The 15,526-nt window shown below is 41.9% G+C and overlaps 1 protein-coding gene and 1 long non-coding RNA gene across 6 annotated transcripts in view; one reads left to right on the top strand and one right to left on the bottom strand.

Moving 5' to 3' along the window:
- ppp1r21 (protein phosphatase 1, regulatory subunit 21) overlaps nucleotides 1-11,393 on the bottom strand; it is a 68,001-nt gene extending 56,608 nt beyond the window's left edge. The window contains exons 1-3 of the mRNA XM_080200657.1: nucleotides 10,818-11,393; nucleotides 6,956-7,024; nucleotides 4,517-4,663 (exon numbers count right to left, since the gene is read on the bottom strand). Of these exons, the coding sequence (XP_080056783.1) occupies nucleotides 4,517-4,663; nucleotides 6,956-7,024; nucleotides 10,818-10,871 (270 nt within the window). The 5' untranslated portion in view covers nucleotides 10,872-11,393. The remainder of the gene's footprint in view (nucleotides 1-4,516; nucleotides 4,664-6,955; nucleotides 7,025-10,817) is intronic.
- Nucleotides 11,394-11,562: 169 nt separating this feature from the next.
- The window catches only part of LOC145351058 (uncharacterized), a 150,138-nt gene continuing 146,174 nt past the window's right edge, over nucleotides 11,563-15,526 (top strand). For all 5 annotated transcript variants that reach the window (XR_013888311.1, XR_013888308.1, XR_013888309.1 and 2 more), the window contains exon 1: nucleotides 11,563-11,686. This is a non-coding gene — a long non-coding RNA (uncharacterized LOC145351058). The remainder of the gene's footprint in view (nucleotides 11,687-15,526) is intronic.

Genomic DNA, 15,526 nt, shown 5'->3' with positions numbered 1-15,526 from the left:
CAAGAAGGAACTTATCAAGGGACGCGGAGTTCCCGATTGGCATCAACAAGCACCTCATGACCCTCCATCTACAACTTGCCAAGAACCAGCAGGCAATGGTCATGAGCTCCTAACCCCCTCAACCTAAAATGCCAATGATGAGTCCAAAGGCAGCTTCTGTTCCACCTTGGACGCTATACTCTAATATTTCCAAGATAAGAAAAGAAAATCCTCCTTGGGAACTTTAACACCAGGAATGAAAAGGACTCCCGACTTTAGAAAGGAAGGAATTGGGAATTGCAATTCAAATAGGGTTTCCTCTCACCAAATGCCCAGAACACCAGCTTGTCATTAACATACTGTTCCACACAAAAAAAAACAAGCTCAAGGCTTCCTGGAGACATCCATGATCAAGCACTGGCACATGATTGACTCAGTCATTGTCTAATCCCTCTTCCCCAAAGCAATGACCAGTGCAGATGACCGCTGGATAAACCATTGACTCATTAGCTCCTCCATGTCCAAAGTCCACCAGGAGGAGTGGAAGGTGAATAAACAGCTCAGATCAACGTTAAGTCACTTCAAGAACCAAGCGTGCCAGTAATTTTCAACAACGTCTGCTCCAAAATCTCCAAAGTGTTAATTCTAATAGACTGGAGGACAACTGGAAGAGCTGAAGAGAGCCATAATCTCAAACTGCGAAGAAACTATTAGCTACAAGACCACGAAATGCTAAGACTGGTTCAACAAGAATGATCACACCATCCAAGACCTCATCAACAAGATGAAAGATCTCCACACCTGGCCAAGCAACATCAGCAAGAGAATAAGTAGAGCTCACCAATTAGCAAAGGCAGAGGCACAAAGAAGAACTAGGGAAATCAAAAATGAATGGTAAACTGAGAAAGCCAAGAGCTACAACTCCTCACTGACAAATGACACCCGAGGTTTCTTCAGTGCCACCAAGATAATATATGGACCCAACACCTTCGGCCTCAAACTGGTGCAGAGTAAGGCTCAAACTCTATTGAGCGAAAGAGAAAACACCAGCCTTCGATGGCGGGAACACTTCTAAGATCTAAACATGGTACATCACAGATGAGAACACGTTTGAGGAAATTCCCCTAACTTCCCAATGACGATCTTGCATTCCCAAGTATGGATGAAATTGAAGTTGCCATTAAATGTGTGAAGAATGGAAAATCCATGCAAGTGGATGGGATATTTTCAAACTTGGAGATCACCCATCATCTCCTCTTGAAATTCTGGGACAGAAGAAATTCCTGTCGACCTCAGGGATGCAGTCACCACCACTATCTTCAAGAAATGAGACAAAGCGGACTGTGGGAACTGAGGAATCGCCATACTCTCCATCACCAGGAAGATCATTGCCTGAATCCTTGCTAGCTGCCTTCTCCTGATCTCTGAAGTTACCCTTCTGGAAAGCCGGTGTGGCTACCGACCAAACCGTAGGACAGCGGACATGGTTTTCACTGCTTGACAACTTCAAAAGAAATGCCAGGAAGAATATCAACTACTCTACATGGCTCTCGATTTAGTCAATCAGGAAGTGCCTTGGAAGACCCTGTCAAAGGCTAGCTTTCCAGAGAAACTCATCCATCCTCCAAACAAGATGTAGGCGACAGCTCTCAATGAAAATAAAACAGAAACCTTTGAGGCCATGACTGCAATCAAGCCGGGATGTATCATCGCCTCACTTTCATCACTACCATCCTTCACCTTGTCAAAAACAAACTTCCATCCTGAAGGCAATGTCCACTCTACTAGGATGGAAAACTTTTCAACCTCAACACCCCCCGCCCCCCATTGAAATATTGAAATCCAAGAACAAAAACGATATCGCTCAGTGGAAGTTTAATATGCAGATGACATCACCATCTGTGCACTCTCAGAACAGAATCTCCATGCCATGCATGACAACTTTGTGGAACCATACTGAAGTATCGGTCTCAGCCTCAATCTCAAGAAGACCTTTACTAACCCGCTTCAGGGAAAAATTAGGTCTCTCCTGCCATCAAGATCAATGGAAAACCCTCTCAAATGTGGGACATTTTCCCTACTTTGAGAGCCACCTTTCACCCAAGGTTGCCATCAATGCACAAATCTAACATCGTGCTCATAGATTGGGTACAGTCTTTGGACACCCAAGGATGAGTGTTTTTGACAATTGTGACATTTATCTTGACATCAAAATCCTTGTGTACAAGGCAGTCATCCTCCCAACTCTTCTATGCAGCTCAGAAGCTATATACAGATGCCACCTCAGGTCCTAAAGAAGTGACATCAACGCTGTCTGAGACGGAGTGTCCATATTAGCTGGGAAGGCGGACGTACTAACATCAGTGTCCTTGGAGGAGCCAAAAGCACCAGCACCAAGGGCATTATCATCTGAAACTAACTCTGCTGGGCCAGACATGTGCTTCGGATGTCAGAGTCCCTCTGACTGCCAGAACAAATCATCTTTGCCCAGCTCAAAGGCGGCTCCCAAACAAAAGGACAACAAAAAAAAACGCACTTTAAAGGTACCCAGAAGGCTTACCTCAAGAAATGCAAAACAGATGCCAATGCCTTGTAGACCCTTGCTCAGAAGAGACCTACTCGGAGGAACCTCCTGATTGAAAGGACACAATTCGAGGACACGCAATAGATGAAGTCCATAAAAGGAGCCCAAGAAAGGAATACCAGCCATCTAAAGTTTAAGGACTGAACGCATCTCCCAGAAACACCTTCCTGTAGTCCAAGATGCGACACTATGATCAGATTCATCAGCCACGCAAAGACTCACAGGATCCATGGCCAGTAACAGAGTTTCTTAGATGGACCATCATACTCGTTAGTGCGTGATCACTAAAGAAGAATATGGTATTAACTTCCGAAGCATCTTATCCAAACTGTAAATAAGACCCTGGTAATATATTGCTGAATCTACAATCTTATATTTCCTGTTGCTTCCTTCTTGACCTGTGGTGGGAAGACGAAGCACAAGAGATCCATCTTGACACACAAAACATTTCTGAAGCTGCCAAAACCATGAATAGACGAAGGTCATGTGGACAGAATTCCCTTCCTTCACAGGACAGTGTTTCTCTTCTTAAGGGTGACAATACCATCGATCATTGCACTGAATGGTGGAGCAAGCTCAAAGGACCAAATGACCCCTCCTAGTTCATTTTGTAAGTTAGGTGAACTGATGCGCAGATGTAATTTGAATATGGATGTGAGCATATGCTAAAAAGATAGACAGTGAAGGTTTTGAATAAAAGACATTGAAATCAAAAACTTTCAATTTGATTCAACAGGATCATGACATGTTTGGGAAACTATTGTTCAAGGTACTGGAATTATTTCCACTGGAGCTCGAGAAGCCAAGAGGAGATTTAGTAGAGTAGTGAAGAGATTTGACAGGTCAATAGGCAAGGACAATTTCCTCTGGTTGGAATGCCAGTAACATGGGGTCATCAATTTAAAATCATTCAAATTGAGAAGGGGGATAGGAGAAACATCTTTTACATGAGGGGCCTGTTGGAGCATGGAATCCTTCGCTGCAAGGAGTGGTTGAACCAGGGCAATTGTCTTTCCCAAGCTAAAATTGAATAAATATTTTTTAACATGGAGAAACATGGCTTTGAGATGACAGAGTGGGCTAGTGAACAGCTAGCAAATACATTGGATTGAATGGCCTCCTTTGCTGTGGTATAAAATATAATGGTTTTGACAGTCTTTCAAGCATCTCCTAATTTAGATGGAAATGATTTCAACTCATCGCTTAGTTTAAATTTTCACGAAGTCCTATTCTATTAAATATAAGGTATATAAATGTTCCAGTATTGCAAAAGCATTTTGAAACAAAATTAGACTGAGTTACAGAAGGAGATATGAGAGCAGATGGCCAAAGCCTAAATGCAGTAGGTTTTGAGTTGAAAGAGGCAGAGGGGACGGAATTCCAGAGCTTGGGGCTATAAACAGCAGAATGGACAGCCGCCAGTAGTGAAGCTATTAAAATCATGGATGTTCAAGAGACTAGAATGTAAAGATTGCAGATATCATCTACTGTTGTGCAGCTGGAGCAGGTTGCAGAGATGGGAAGGACAAACCCATGGAAGGATTTGAGGGCACTAATGGTGTTGCTTAGCAGAGAATTAATAGAGGTCAGCAAGCATAGAAGTGATGGATGAATGGAACTTAACACATGCAAGAATACAAATAGCTGAATTGTGGGAGGGTAGAATGTTGGGGTGGGGGGTTGACCAGGAGTGCATTAAAATAGCCAGATCTAAAGTAACAAATGCTGTTAACAACTACTAAGTTCTGCTGCTTGATTAAAGAGCATTTTGAACAGAGACTTGGGAGTTTTTATCCAGTGGGCTAATAAATATACCTAATACATATGAATATCCATTTGCAAAGGGAAGAGTACAGATATGAAACATATTAATACAATGCCATCAACGACTCAGTTTCATCAAAAATTCAATAACGTTGGGCCTCAGGAACCTTGCTTCATTCCAGACTCTACCTTGTTCTTCTTGCCCTTGGCCTCACTCGTGACTAATTCCTCTTGAAGTAGCTCCACACGCTTTGCCAGCTGCTGGTTTCGGAAAGTGAGGCTGTCCATTTCCTGCTGCAACTTCCTAACACTTTGGTCCTTCATCTTCAGCTCCTCCTGTCACAGAGAAACCCTGTGTTAAATCAATCTATACAGAAAAACATGGTCAATATAGGACTAGAAAAGACAACACTGCCTGACTGCTCCCAAAGTAAGTGCAGGATAATGGATGAATGGAACTTGGTGCAAGTAATGATACAGGTAGCAGATTTGAGGTTTAAACCAAGTTTATGGAGGCTGAACGATAGGAGGAATGGTCTGGTTTAGCCTCAGTTGCCAGGAAGCAGGATGCAGTGAATGATTAGAGATCAGAGTACGTTATGAAAACTGAAGACAACATCCTCAGTCTTCCCATATTCAGTTGGAGGAAATCGCTACTTATCCAACATTGGATACTAGACCATGAGTTGATTAATTAAGCCACAACAGAGCGGTTGAGTGAGGTGGTGGTGGTGAGGTAGAGCTGTACATGTGTGAACTGATGCCATGTTTTCAAATGATGTCACCAAGGGATGACATGTAAATGAGAAATAAGAGGGGACAGGGCAAATCCTTGAAGGACATAGCAACAACCTGGGAGGAGGGAGAGAAGTGACTGCAGATGATTTTCAAGTTAGCTGGACAGATAAACGATCAGACAATTCTTTTCCTACTTCGCTGGATGACAGTAGAAAGGCATTGGAGGAATATGGTGTTGTCAACAGCTGCAGACAGGTCAAGAAGGGACATTCACCATGTTCACATCCACAAAAAATGTCATCTGTGACTTTCCTTTGGTACTGTGGCAGGATGGAAACCCAATGGAGGAATTACAGGAAAGAGCAATCAGAAAGATCAGCAGACTTAAAATAGCATTCTCAAGGATTAGAGAAAGGGTATCAGTTTGCAAGCACTGAGTCGTCCAAGGGTTTGCTTGGACTAGCTAACATGGGGGACAGGAACAGAAGGTGAATAGTTAGCAGGAAGGGGTCAGAACAGGTGATGGATCTTATTGACAAGATGAACTTGGAGAGGACGAGAGGGAGATAGAGAAACTATAGAAAGATGAAAATTCAGGGGAGGGGGAATCTTACAGAAAATTTGGTCAGGGAAAGAAGGAAAGTAGTGGAAGCAGCTGAGCAAGGTCTCAATCTTTGTGATAAAGTTGCATTTGTTACTGGAGGCAGCAGAGGAAAGGGGTTTAAGATGACTTGCAGTGGAGAAAAAAAGCTGATGTTACTTTTGAATTTCAGAACGATCATGACCTGAGTAATTTTGAAAGATAATAGCAGGAACCAACAGTGCTTTATATGGTCTAGCCAGTTCCCTCCGAGTGTTTCTCATGCCTGCAAGGTTACTCTCACTCCACCAAGTGAAATTAACATGGCTGCTAATAGGAAAATACAAAGATGCTTACGTATGAAAATTCTTCCCAATTGCATTGGTTAACATTGGACAGAAGAAAATACCCTCAAGGTTGTGTTAAAACAAATGGAGTAAAATGCAATAACATGTATTTATAATAGCACATTTGTGCCTTTATCAAGGTGTGACACAGCAGCGCTATGAAGCAAAATTAGGGACTGAGCCATATCAGGTGACATTAGGACAGAGTTAAAAGTTCACTCAAAGAAGTAGGCTTTAAGAGAAGTGTAAAACAAAAATAGGGGGTAGAGAATTGAAGAGTTAAGGGAGGGAATTTCAGAGCTTGGAAGTCAGGCAGCTGAAGCACAGATACCAACGGTGGAGCAATTAAAATTGGGGATGCTCAATAGGTCAGAAGTTTTGCTTGGCCAGGAGCCAATACAGCTTAGTGAGCACAGAGGCAATCCTATACTCAGTGGTATAGGAAACATGGTTATAAAAATGATGATGACACAAAATCGTTTTTAAAAACTATTTGTATACTACTTTTCACAACAAGATTTCACAAACAACATACAGGCAAGCAGATAATTTGCATTAATCTTTTGTACTGAACTCTACCACCCACATTGCCACAAACATTCAGGAATGTATTTCTCAGACAATTATACAATTTACATCAGATCAACCTGGTCTTATTCAAGATCAATTTACTGTTGTTGAATCCTAAATTGTTGTATTTGCCATTTTCTCATTCACACCACTTGGATCATTTTCTACAAAATCAGGGTCAGGAAGGCTCAACTGAATGTTGCAAAAAATTTAGTGAGATGCACAGCTTTAAATTGAATAATTTAACCACTAGAAATCTGCAACAAGACAATACCTCTGCTTAAACAGCAAGATTCAAATGAAGCTGTATCACTTAGATCCACAAGAGTATCATCTGGTCTGGAAGACGCATCAAATCTTGTAACATTACTGTACTAGCGTGTCAAACCATACCTTTAAAGATGTGCCTTGGCCTTGTTCATCCACAACAGCCTTCTTCAGTACTTGATTCTGAGCCCGAAGCTGAAACATTAAGTGGTAAATATTTTATCATGGGAATTCTCAACATTAAATTTTAGTAAACATTAATTTAACGAGTTATAAATTTTTTTAGAAACATTTTAGCACATCACGAGAATGCTGTAATAAAGTTATGGATTTAATTTCTCATGCGATATGTTCAAATTATTAAAGATAAAAATTAATGCTATAAATAGTAGTGTTCACAAATATTCTTTTAATTAGTAAAAATGCAAAAGAATGTAGTAAAAAATGCAAAGAATGTAATAGCTTCTGATAGAAAAGTTACAATCTTTAATTAAACATTAATTGACATCATGTCCTCTCCCTTGTATCATTACTCAAACTCTACAGAAAGCAGACAACCTATTTAAACTGTTTTTTTTAATGCTATTTTAGAGCTGGCAAGTCAAAATTGCATGGTCACAACACAAGAGTGGAAATCTAGTTATCCCAATCTATTTTCCATTCTTTTATAATGGGCAGGAAACAACAATTGGCCTCTTTCCAGTACTTCCAACCACTGGTGGAGCTAAAATCAAGAATTCACCTATGAGACTAATCAATGAACCTGAAACCCACCACAGCATATAAATACACTTAGCATAGCGCATGTTAAACCAGCTCCACAATGGATCAAGAGTATCTGAAGATTTAATAATTTCAGTATAAATTTATCCTGCAACATGTTTTAAGAATGCAAACCACAGCATCCTGCAGCTAAATCACCCAGGTACCCCTCTGAAGAATTCACATAATCCTTAGTTTCTTTAATACTCATTGCACTTGAAACTAACTCCTCCTGACACACTATGAAGCAACGTTTAGTGTATTTATACTAATAGACAATGCATGATTTACAATTAAATCAGTAGCATTGCATAACACAGTTTGCTGATTGCTTCTTGTTGAAGATCTCAAATTGTTTCTATTACAACTCGGTACTGGGATCTGTAACTTGGTGTTACATAGAACCTGAAGTTGAAGTAGTCCATATACAAATGCAGCAAGACTGGCACAATACCTAGTTTGGACTGACAATTGATATTTAACATTCACACACACACAAATGCCAGGAAATTACAATCTACAAGAGACATGACATCCAACGGCATTACCATTTTAGAACCCAACCCCCACTATAAACATCCTGAGGGACCAGAACAGAACTGGACCAGCCATATAAATATTGTGACTATAGGAACAGGTCAGAAGTTAGGAATCCTGCAGCTAGCAACTCCCCAAGGCCAGTCCACATCTACAAGGCACAAGTCAGGAGTGTGATGAAATACTCTATACTTGCTTTGATGAGTGTGGTTCCAACAATACTCAAGAAGCTTCGCACAATCTTGGAAAACGTAGCCCACCTCATTGGCACCCCATTCACATTCACTCCTTCTACCGCCAACACATTGGGAGCAGTGTGGACCATCTACAAGCTGCACTGCAGGAACTTAACAAGGCTCCTCAGACAGCACAACCTCTATGATTTAGAACGTTAGAGGTAGCAGACACGTGGGAACACTATAATCTGAAGCCACGAAGCCACACATCACACTTATTGGAATTGCAATGTCCCTGAATCGAAATCTCAGAACTTCCTTCCCAACAGCACTCTGGGTGCACCTGCACCACATGGACTGCAGCAGTTCACCACCACTTTCTGAAAACATGCTAACCTAGATAGGGATGTCCACATCCCATGAATGGATAAAAAATACAGCTGAAGACACACGTTTCAAAAGGTGCTTTGACAGTTCAACTATCCACACTAGAATATTACTACACAAATGAAAGGTTACAAGCTCCAAACGTTAGCAACCTGTTCATTTCTCTTTAGAGATAGTGAATTTTCAGCATTTAAACTGTTATTCCTACATAATCCTCAGTAAGAACATAAGAACTAGGAGCAGGAGAAGGCCATCTGGCCCCTCAAGCCTGCTTTGCCATTCAATAAGATGAGGAACTTCCACAGATTCACAACCCTTTGTGTGACGAAGTTCCTCAACTCAGTCCTAAATCTGCTTCCCCTTATTTTGAAGCCATGGACCCTAGTTCTCATTTTACCTGCCAGTGGCAACAACTTCTACCTTATCTATTCCCCTCAAATTCTTATGTTTTATAAGATCTCCCCTCATTCTTCTGAATTCCAATCAGTATAGCCCCAGTCTACTCAGTCTCTCCTCATAAGCCAACTCTCTCCCTCCAGTGCCAGTATATCCCTTCTCAAGTGAGACCAAAACTGTACACAGTACTCCAGGTGTGGCCTCACCAGCACCCTATACAACTGCAATGTAACCTTGCTGTTTTTAAACTCCATCCCTCTTGCAACGAAGGACAAAATTCCATTTGCCTCCTTAATTACCTGCTGCATGTGCAAACCAACTCTCTGATTCTTGCAAAAGAACGCCCAGGTCCCTTTGCACAGCAGAATGCTGCAACTTTTTACCATTTAAATAAGTCCATTTTCTTGTTCGGCCTACCAAAAAATGGATGACCTCATATTTACCAACATTATACTCCATCTGCCAGACTCTTGCCCACTCAGACTATCTATATAGTCTTTGCAGACTTTCAGCATCCTCTGCACTTTGCCAGTCCTTAACGTCATCTGCAAATTTTGACTCACTACATTTGGTCCCCAACTCCAAATCATTTATGTAAATCGTAAACAACTGCAGTCCCAACACTGATCCCTGAGGCACACCACTAATCACTGATCGCCAACCAGAAAAATACCCATTTACCTCCAGTCTTTGCTTTCTATTAGTTAACCAATCTTCTATCCATGCTAATACATTACTCATAACACTGTGCACCTTTATCTTATGCAGCAGTCTTTGGTGCGACACCTCATCAAATGCCTTCTGGAAATCCAGATACACCACATCCACAGGTGCCTCATTGTCTACTGCCCATGTAACGTTCTCAAAGAATTCCACCAAATTAGTCAAACATGACCTGCCCTTCATAAACCCATGCTGCGTCTTGCCAACGGGACAATTTATATCCAAATGTCTCGCTATTTCTTCCGTGGTGATAGATTCAAGCATTTTTCCTACTACAGATGTTAAGCTAACCAGCCTACAGTTACCCACTTTTTGTCTACCTTCTTTTTTTAAATAGTGGCGTCACATTTGCTGTTTTCCACTCTACAGGAACTATCCCAGAGTCCAGCGAATTTTGATAAATTACCACTAGTCCATTTGCTATTTTTTCCACTATCTCTTTTAGTACCCTGGGATGCATTCAATTAGGGACAGGAGACTTATCTACCTTTAGCCCAATTAGCTAGCCCAACATTGCTTCTTTCATGATCATGATCATTTTTAGGTCCTCACCTGCCATAGCCATCCTGTCATCAATTTTTAGCATGTTCTCTGTCTTCCATCATGAAGACCAACACAGAATACCTGTTCAAAGTCTCAACAATTTTCTCATTTCCAGTTATTACATGCCCCTTCTCATACTCTAAAGGGCGAATGTTTACTTTAGCTACTCTTTTTCGTTTTATGTATTGGTAGTGCACAAGAAAAGCTCAGAAGTATTAAATATACTTTAGCAGTGACTTATTACGATCTGCACGATTTGCGATTGCCAGTTTTTAAAAATACTGCATGTACGTTAATGGCAATTAACAAAACCAAATCAGATTCCCCAAATCACACACGTTATGTATTCCATAGTTCAGAGATGGGCAGCACTGGAAAATTACTTGTTCCAAGATTCACAGCATTTCCAAAAAAATGATGATAAACAACAGAAATCAGCGGAGCAACCAAACAACCAACCACACCTTGGAGTATTCCTGTGCAAGTTTTTGATACTTGGCTTGCAAATCTGCGGCCATGGTCGGCAAGTGGCTGAAGGGTCAACAAGTGCTTGCAAAAAGGGTCGGGCCAGGGCCTGGCTCATCACTCGGCGGCTCTGAGACGGGAGGGAATGGAAGCAGGGGCAGCGTCTCTCACAGGGACAGCGACATCAAAACAATGCTGGAAGAAGGTGAAGGGGGTGCGTGGGTAGCCAGCCACCGCCGCTGGGTGAGAGACAAGTGACAGGTTGATTGGAGAGGTCGGGGAAACACGTCTGCCGACCAGCAACTAACTGACTGACTGACCCTTCGGCCCGTCCAACCCGCGAGTTGCCCCCTCCCTCCTTCAGGCCAATTATCCAGACGTAGCTATACAGAAGGGGCAATTCAGTCGCTTTTGAACTTTTTTCCCCTCCTGGGGCACGGAAGGAGTTTTTGCCTCTATAGGCAGCCGGAATTATAAGCGTTGAAGAGGATGCAGCCGCGCGTAGCAGACAGACATCAAATCAAGCCACCGAAGGCCCACTTCAACCTCTCCTCCTCCGGCGGTGCGCGCACCACTTCCGGTCGACGCGCGCAGATGGTGCCGACGTCACCGCCGTCATGTCAGCACGTCCCGACGGCCATCACCACGGCAACGGGATCACGCGGGACGCGCGGCGACCCTTGTTGCTCCTCCCCACGTGACGGCGCGCGGGGCTAACCGAGTCGTCATGACAACAAGCTTGAGGCGAGACTCCCGATCAACCTGGAGATCCAGGCGAGAAATAAAGCCTGGAAAGTTCTGGAAAGAAAGGTCATCGATGCAGCAAGTGTGAATTCAAAGCAAGGAAACTGCCGGGGAGATGCACCAGGTAAGCCCACCTGTGAAAAAAAGTTAAATAATTCAAATATTTCGGAGTTGCTGAACGATTGCTATATGTTTTATTGGGACAGATGTTTTTGGAAAATATTTATTGTGTGGTCCTACTTTCAATATATTAGTACAAAAACATCAAAACTATTTTATTCCTTGAGCCTTCACAATGGGCTGTGGTATTTCTCCATGCACACACAGCTTTGTTGTACGTTTTTTTCAGTCGTGGGTTTTCTTTGACTTCGCAAACATGGAGTCATTTACAGTGTAACGGTTGGAGGCAGGAGAGAGAGACCTTCGCCCCATTTCCTCCACACTTCCTTGGTTACCCTGAATCCTAGTTTGTAGATACAAAACAGAAAACAAAAGGCAGGTCACACAGCAGCTGCGGTGAGAGAAAAAGAAGCAGTTGATGTTTCTGGCCAATGACATTTCTTATGCTCAGGAAAAAGTTAAATTTGTCATTAAAGCTAACATTTGCTGATGAGAACCTCTTATGCAAATTATCAAGACTTCTTGTTTTGCTGGAACCTGTTTCACTCACCCATTTAATTAATGATAAAGTTGTGGACCAAGTAAAACTTTCAGCTGAGGGGTGTGATGTTTTAGGAGATGTGGCAGAATTACCACTCCAGTAGCAAAACTGACAGTTGACAATGTACAATTTGGGGTTATAGCTGGAAATCACTATTAAGAAAACATTGTAACTGTATGTGCACATCATATCAATTTCAATATTTTGAATTTATATGACTAATAGTTAAGCTCCTGTGATGTTGCATGTAGGCTCCAATACCAAAGTGACGGGGCTCATAACAATGAAGGGTTGACAGCAGATGAAAGGAGCAGATAGAGAGAATGGAGCAAAAAGTGACCAGTGGTGGATAGAGAAAGAAATAGGCAGGAAACATAAAAAAAAGAAGCAGGCCCTTCAAGCCTGCTCTGCCATTCATTTCAATCATGGCTGATCATTCCATATCATGGAATCAATATCCTGATCCCACCTCTTCCTCCCCCCCCTCCCCCAATATTCTTTTTAACCCCAAGAGGTATATCTAATTCCTTCTTGAAATCACACAATGTTTTGGCCTCAACTACTTTCTCTGATAACAAATTCCACACGTTCACCACTCTCTGAGTAAAAAAACTCTCAACTCTGTTCTAAAAAGTTTACTCCTTATCCTCAAAATATGAGGATCGTTCTGGACTTTCCCACTACTGGGACCATTCTATCTGAATCTACCCTGTCTAATCCTGTCAGAATTTTATAAGTTTCTCTGAGATCCCATCTCATTCTTCTAAACTCCAATGAACACAATCCTAATCAACTTAGTCACTCCTCATATGACAGAACTGCTATCCCAGGAATCAACCTGGTGAACATTCATTGTACTCCGATCTATAGGAAGGACATCCTTCCTTAGATAAGGACACCAAAACTTCACATAAAACTCCAGATGTGGCCTCACCAACGCCCTGTACAATTGCAGTAAGACATCCCTATTCCTATACTCAAATCTTCTTGTTCTGAAGGCCAACATACCATTTCTCTTTGCTGTCTGCTGTATCTGTATGCTTACTTTCAAAGACAACAAGGAATAGTACAGCACTGGAACAGGCCCATCGGCCCACCAAGTCTGTATCGACACAGATGCCTCGCTAATCTAGTATTTTCTTGTTTCTACATGATCCATATCCTTCTAATTCCTATCTATTCGTGTATCTACCCAGATGGCTTTTGAATGTTGTTACAGAATCTGCTTCCACCACCACCTCCAGCAGAGCGTTCCAGGCATTTACCACCCTCTGAGTGAAAAACTTGTCCCTTACATCGCTTTTAAACTTTCCCCTCTCACTTTCAACCTATGCCCCCGAGTAATTGACCTTTTGACTCTGGGAAAAAGACTCTGACTATGAATCTATCCAAGCCTATCATAAACTTGTAAACAAGAAAATGCAACTGATGCACGAGGTCATCAAGGTCTGACTAAGTATCCATCTCTCTCAATTTAAGTCCATTCAAATGGTGGAAGAAGGAGATTGGATGTTTATTAGTCAGTAGGATGGGTGTACAGGCTGTGGAGGAAGGGAGCAGGAACCTAGGAATAATATCCCTAGTGAGTCGGGCGTAGGCAAAACATGAATCAGGACTGAGCCTTTGGAAGGGGGACCAATAGTGAAATGCTACTCCTGTTGAGCAGGCTGGGTTTGAAAACTTCTTTGGTTAAGGGTGGAAGGACAAAATTAATTCTTCGTGGGAGAGAAAATGAGCTGAAGGCCCTGGAATAAAGGGAACATTGACCAAACATAGTCAATGAAGTAGGGTATTGATGATCAGTGCTGTGGTTTGTATTGGCCCAGATGTGGCTCAGAGGAGGAGGGGGAAGCTAACTGATTATTGTTAGCTTAGAGAGTGGCAGGGAGAAAGAGGTCTTGGTCGAAAGGTCTGGAATTGTATCCAGCCACTAGGTGCACGGTGAGTGGGCTGAGGGGAAAACCAGTTATATGAGGTAAAAAGAAAATAAAAGAAAAACTAGCACTTATAAAGATATTTACAAGATGTCTCAAAGTGATTTAGAGGAAATGATGTGCTTTTGAAGAGTAGTCATTGTTATTTAAGAAATGTAAATTGCAAAGGAAATTAATATAAATTGGTAATTGGGATTAAAAAAATCCCACTTGGCTCACTAGTGTCCTTTTAAGGAAAGTAATTGGCTGTCCTTATCTGGTCTGGCTACATATGATCCCAGATCCAGGGCAATGTGGTTCTCTCTTAATGCCCCCTTCAAGGACAATAAATGCTGGCCCAGCCAGCGACACCCACATCCTATGAAGGCACTTTAAAAAAATTACCCACAAGTATGGAAATATTCTACAGATCTGATGGGAAACTGTTCAAAGCTAAAATCACCCCAGCTTCAGTATATAGACAACACTTGTGTGAATGCTGAACCACAACATCCTTTTCCAAGCCCATTATTGAGGTGTTAGTAGGTACATGTTATACTTTTGTCTGACACCAGCAACTGTTCCACTTTGAAATCCAGAGGAATAATGGAAACATCTCTGATTACTCATGGGAGTCCCTGTCTTGTGATAAACCAAAGTAGAGAAGGTTCATCTGGTAAGATACTAAACGCATTGAGAGACCTTGTTGGAAGCACACAAAGGCAAAGTCAAGGCATCAAAGAGTGCACAACACTCCCAACAACTCATCTACTAGGAACGAAGCAGCTTCTTGCAAGCTGTGCCCAGCAAATCATCTAATTTTATCTTTTACTCCTGTTCTATGCTTCTGAAACTTGATTCTAACTCTTTCAAATTCTCTAACAATGCTCTAATTCAATGTATTCACTAAGTTGATTTTACTTAGAGCTTCACTATGACTGTAACACTACGTTCTGCACTCTCCTTTCCTTCTCTATGAATGGTACGCTTTGTCTATATAGCATGCAGGAAACAATACTTTCCACTGTATACTAATACATGTGACAATAATAAATCAAAGCAAATGAACAGCATATGGTAGGGTCTGCAGATTACACATTGGACTTATCAGTCATCTGAGAACCCATTGAACCAGAGTGGAAGCTAATCGTATTGATCTTGTGAGACTGTCAAGAAAGCTTTATGCCCTTGTTTTGATTTAGCTTGATTGTGTTAATCTGGGCCTGTGCTTTGATTTGGGGAGTCTGAACTCAGTCTGGATGTATCAGATGTGAAAGTCCAATGGCTGACCTGCGGATGCACATCAGTGATGCCAGAGACACAGAGCCGATCCCTTTCCATGACTGACAAAACCCCAGTCAAAAGTGACTCAGGATGTGGAGATGCCGAC

This window comes from Carcharhinus amblyrhynchos, chromosome 12 (genome assembly GCF_965287045.1).
Source record: "Carcharhinus amblyrhynchos chromosome 12, sCarAmb.v2.hapA, whole genome shotgun sequence".
Lineage (NCBI taxonomy): Eukaryota > Metazoa > Chordata > Chondrichthyes > Carcharhiniformes > Carcharhinidae > Carcharhinus > Carcharhinus amblyrhynchos.
This window is presented reverse-complemented; position numbering and strand designations above follow the sequence as displayed.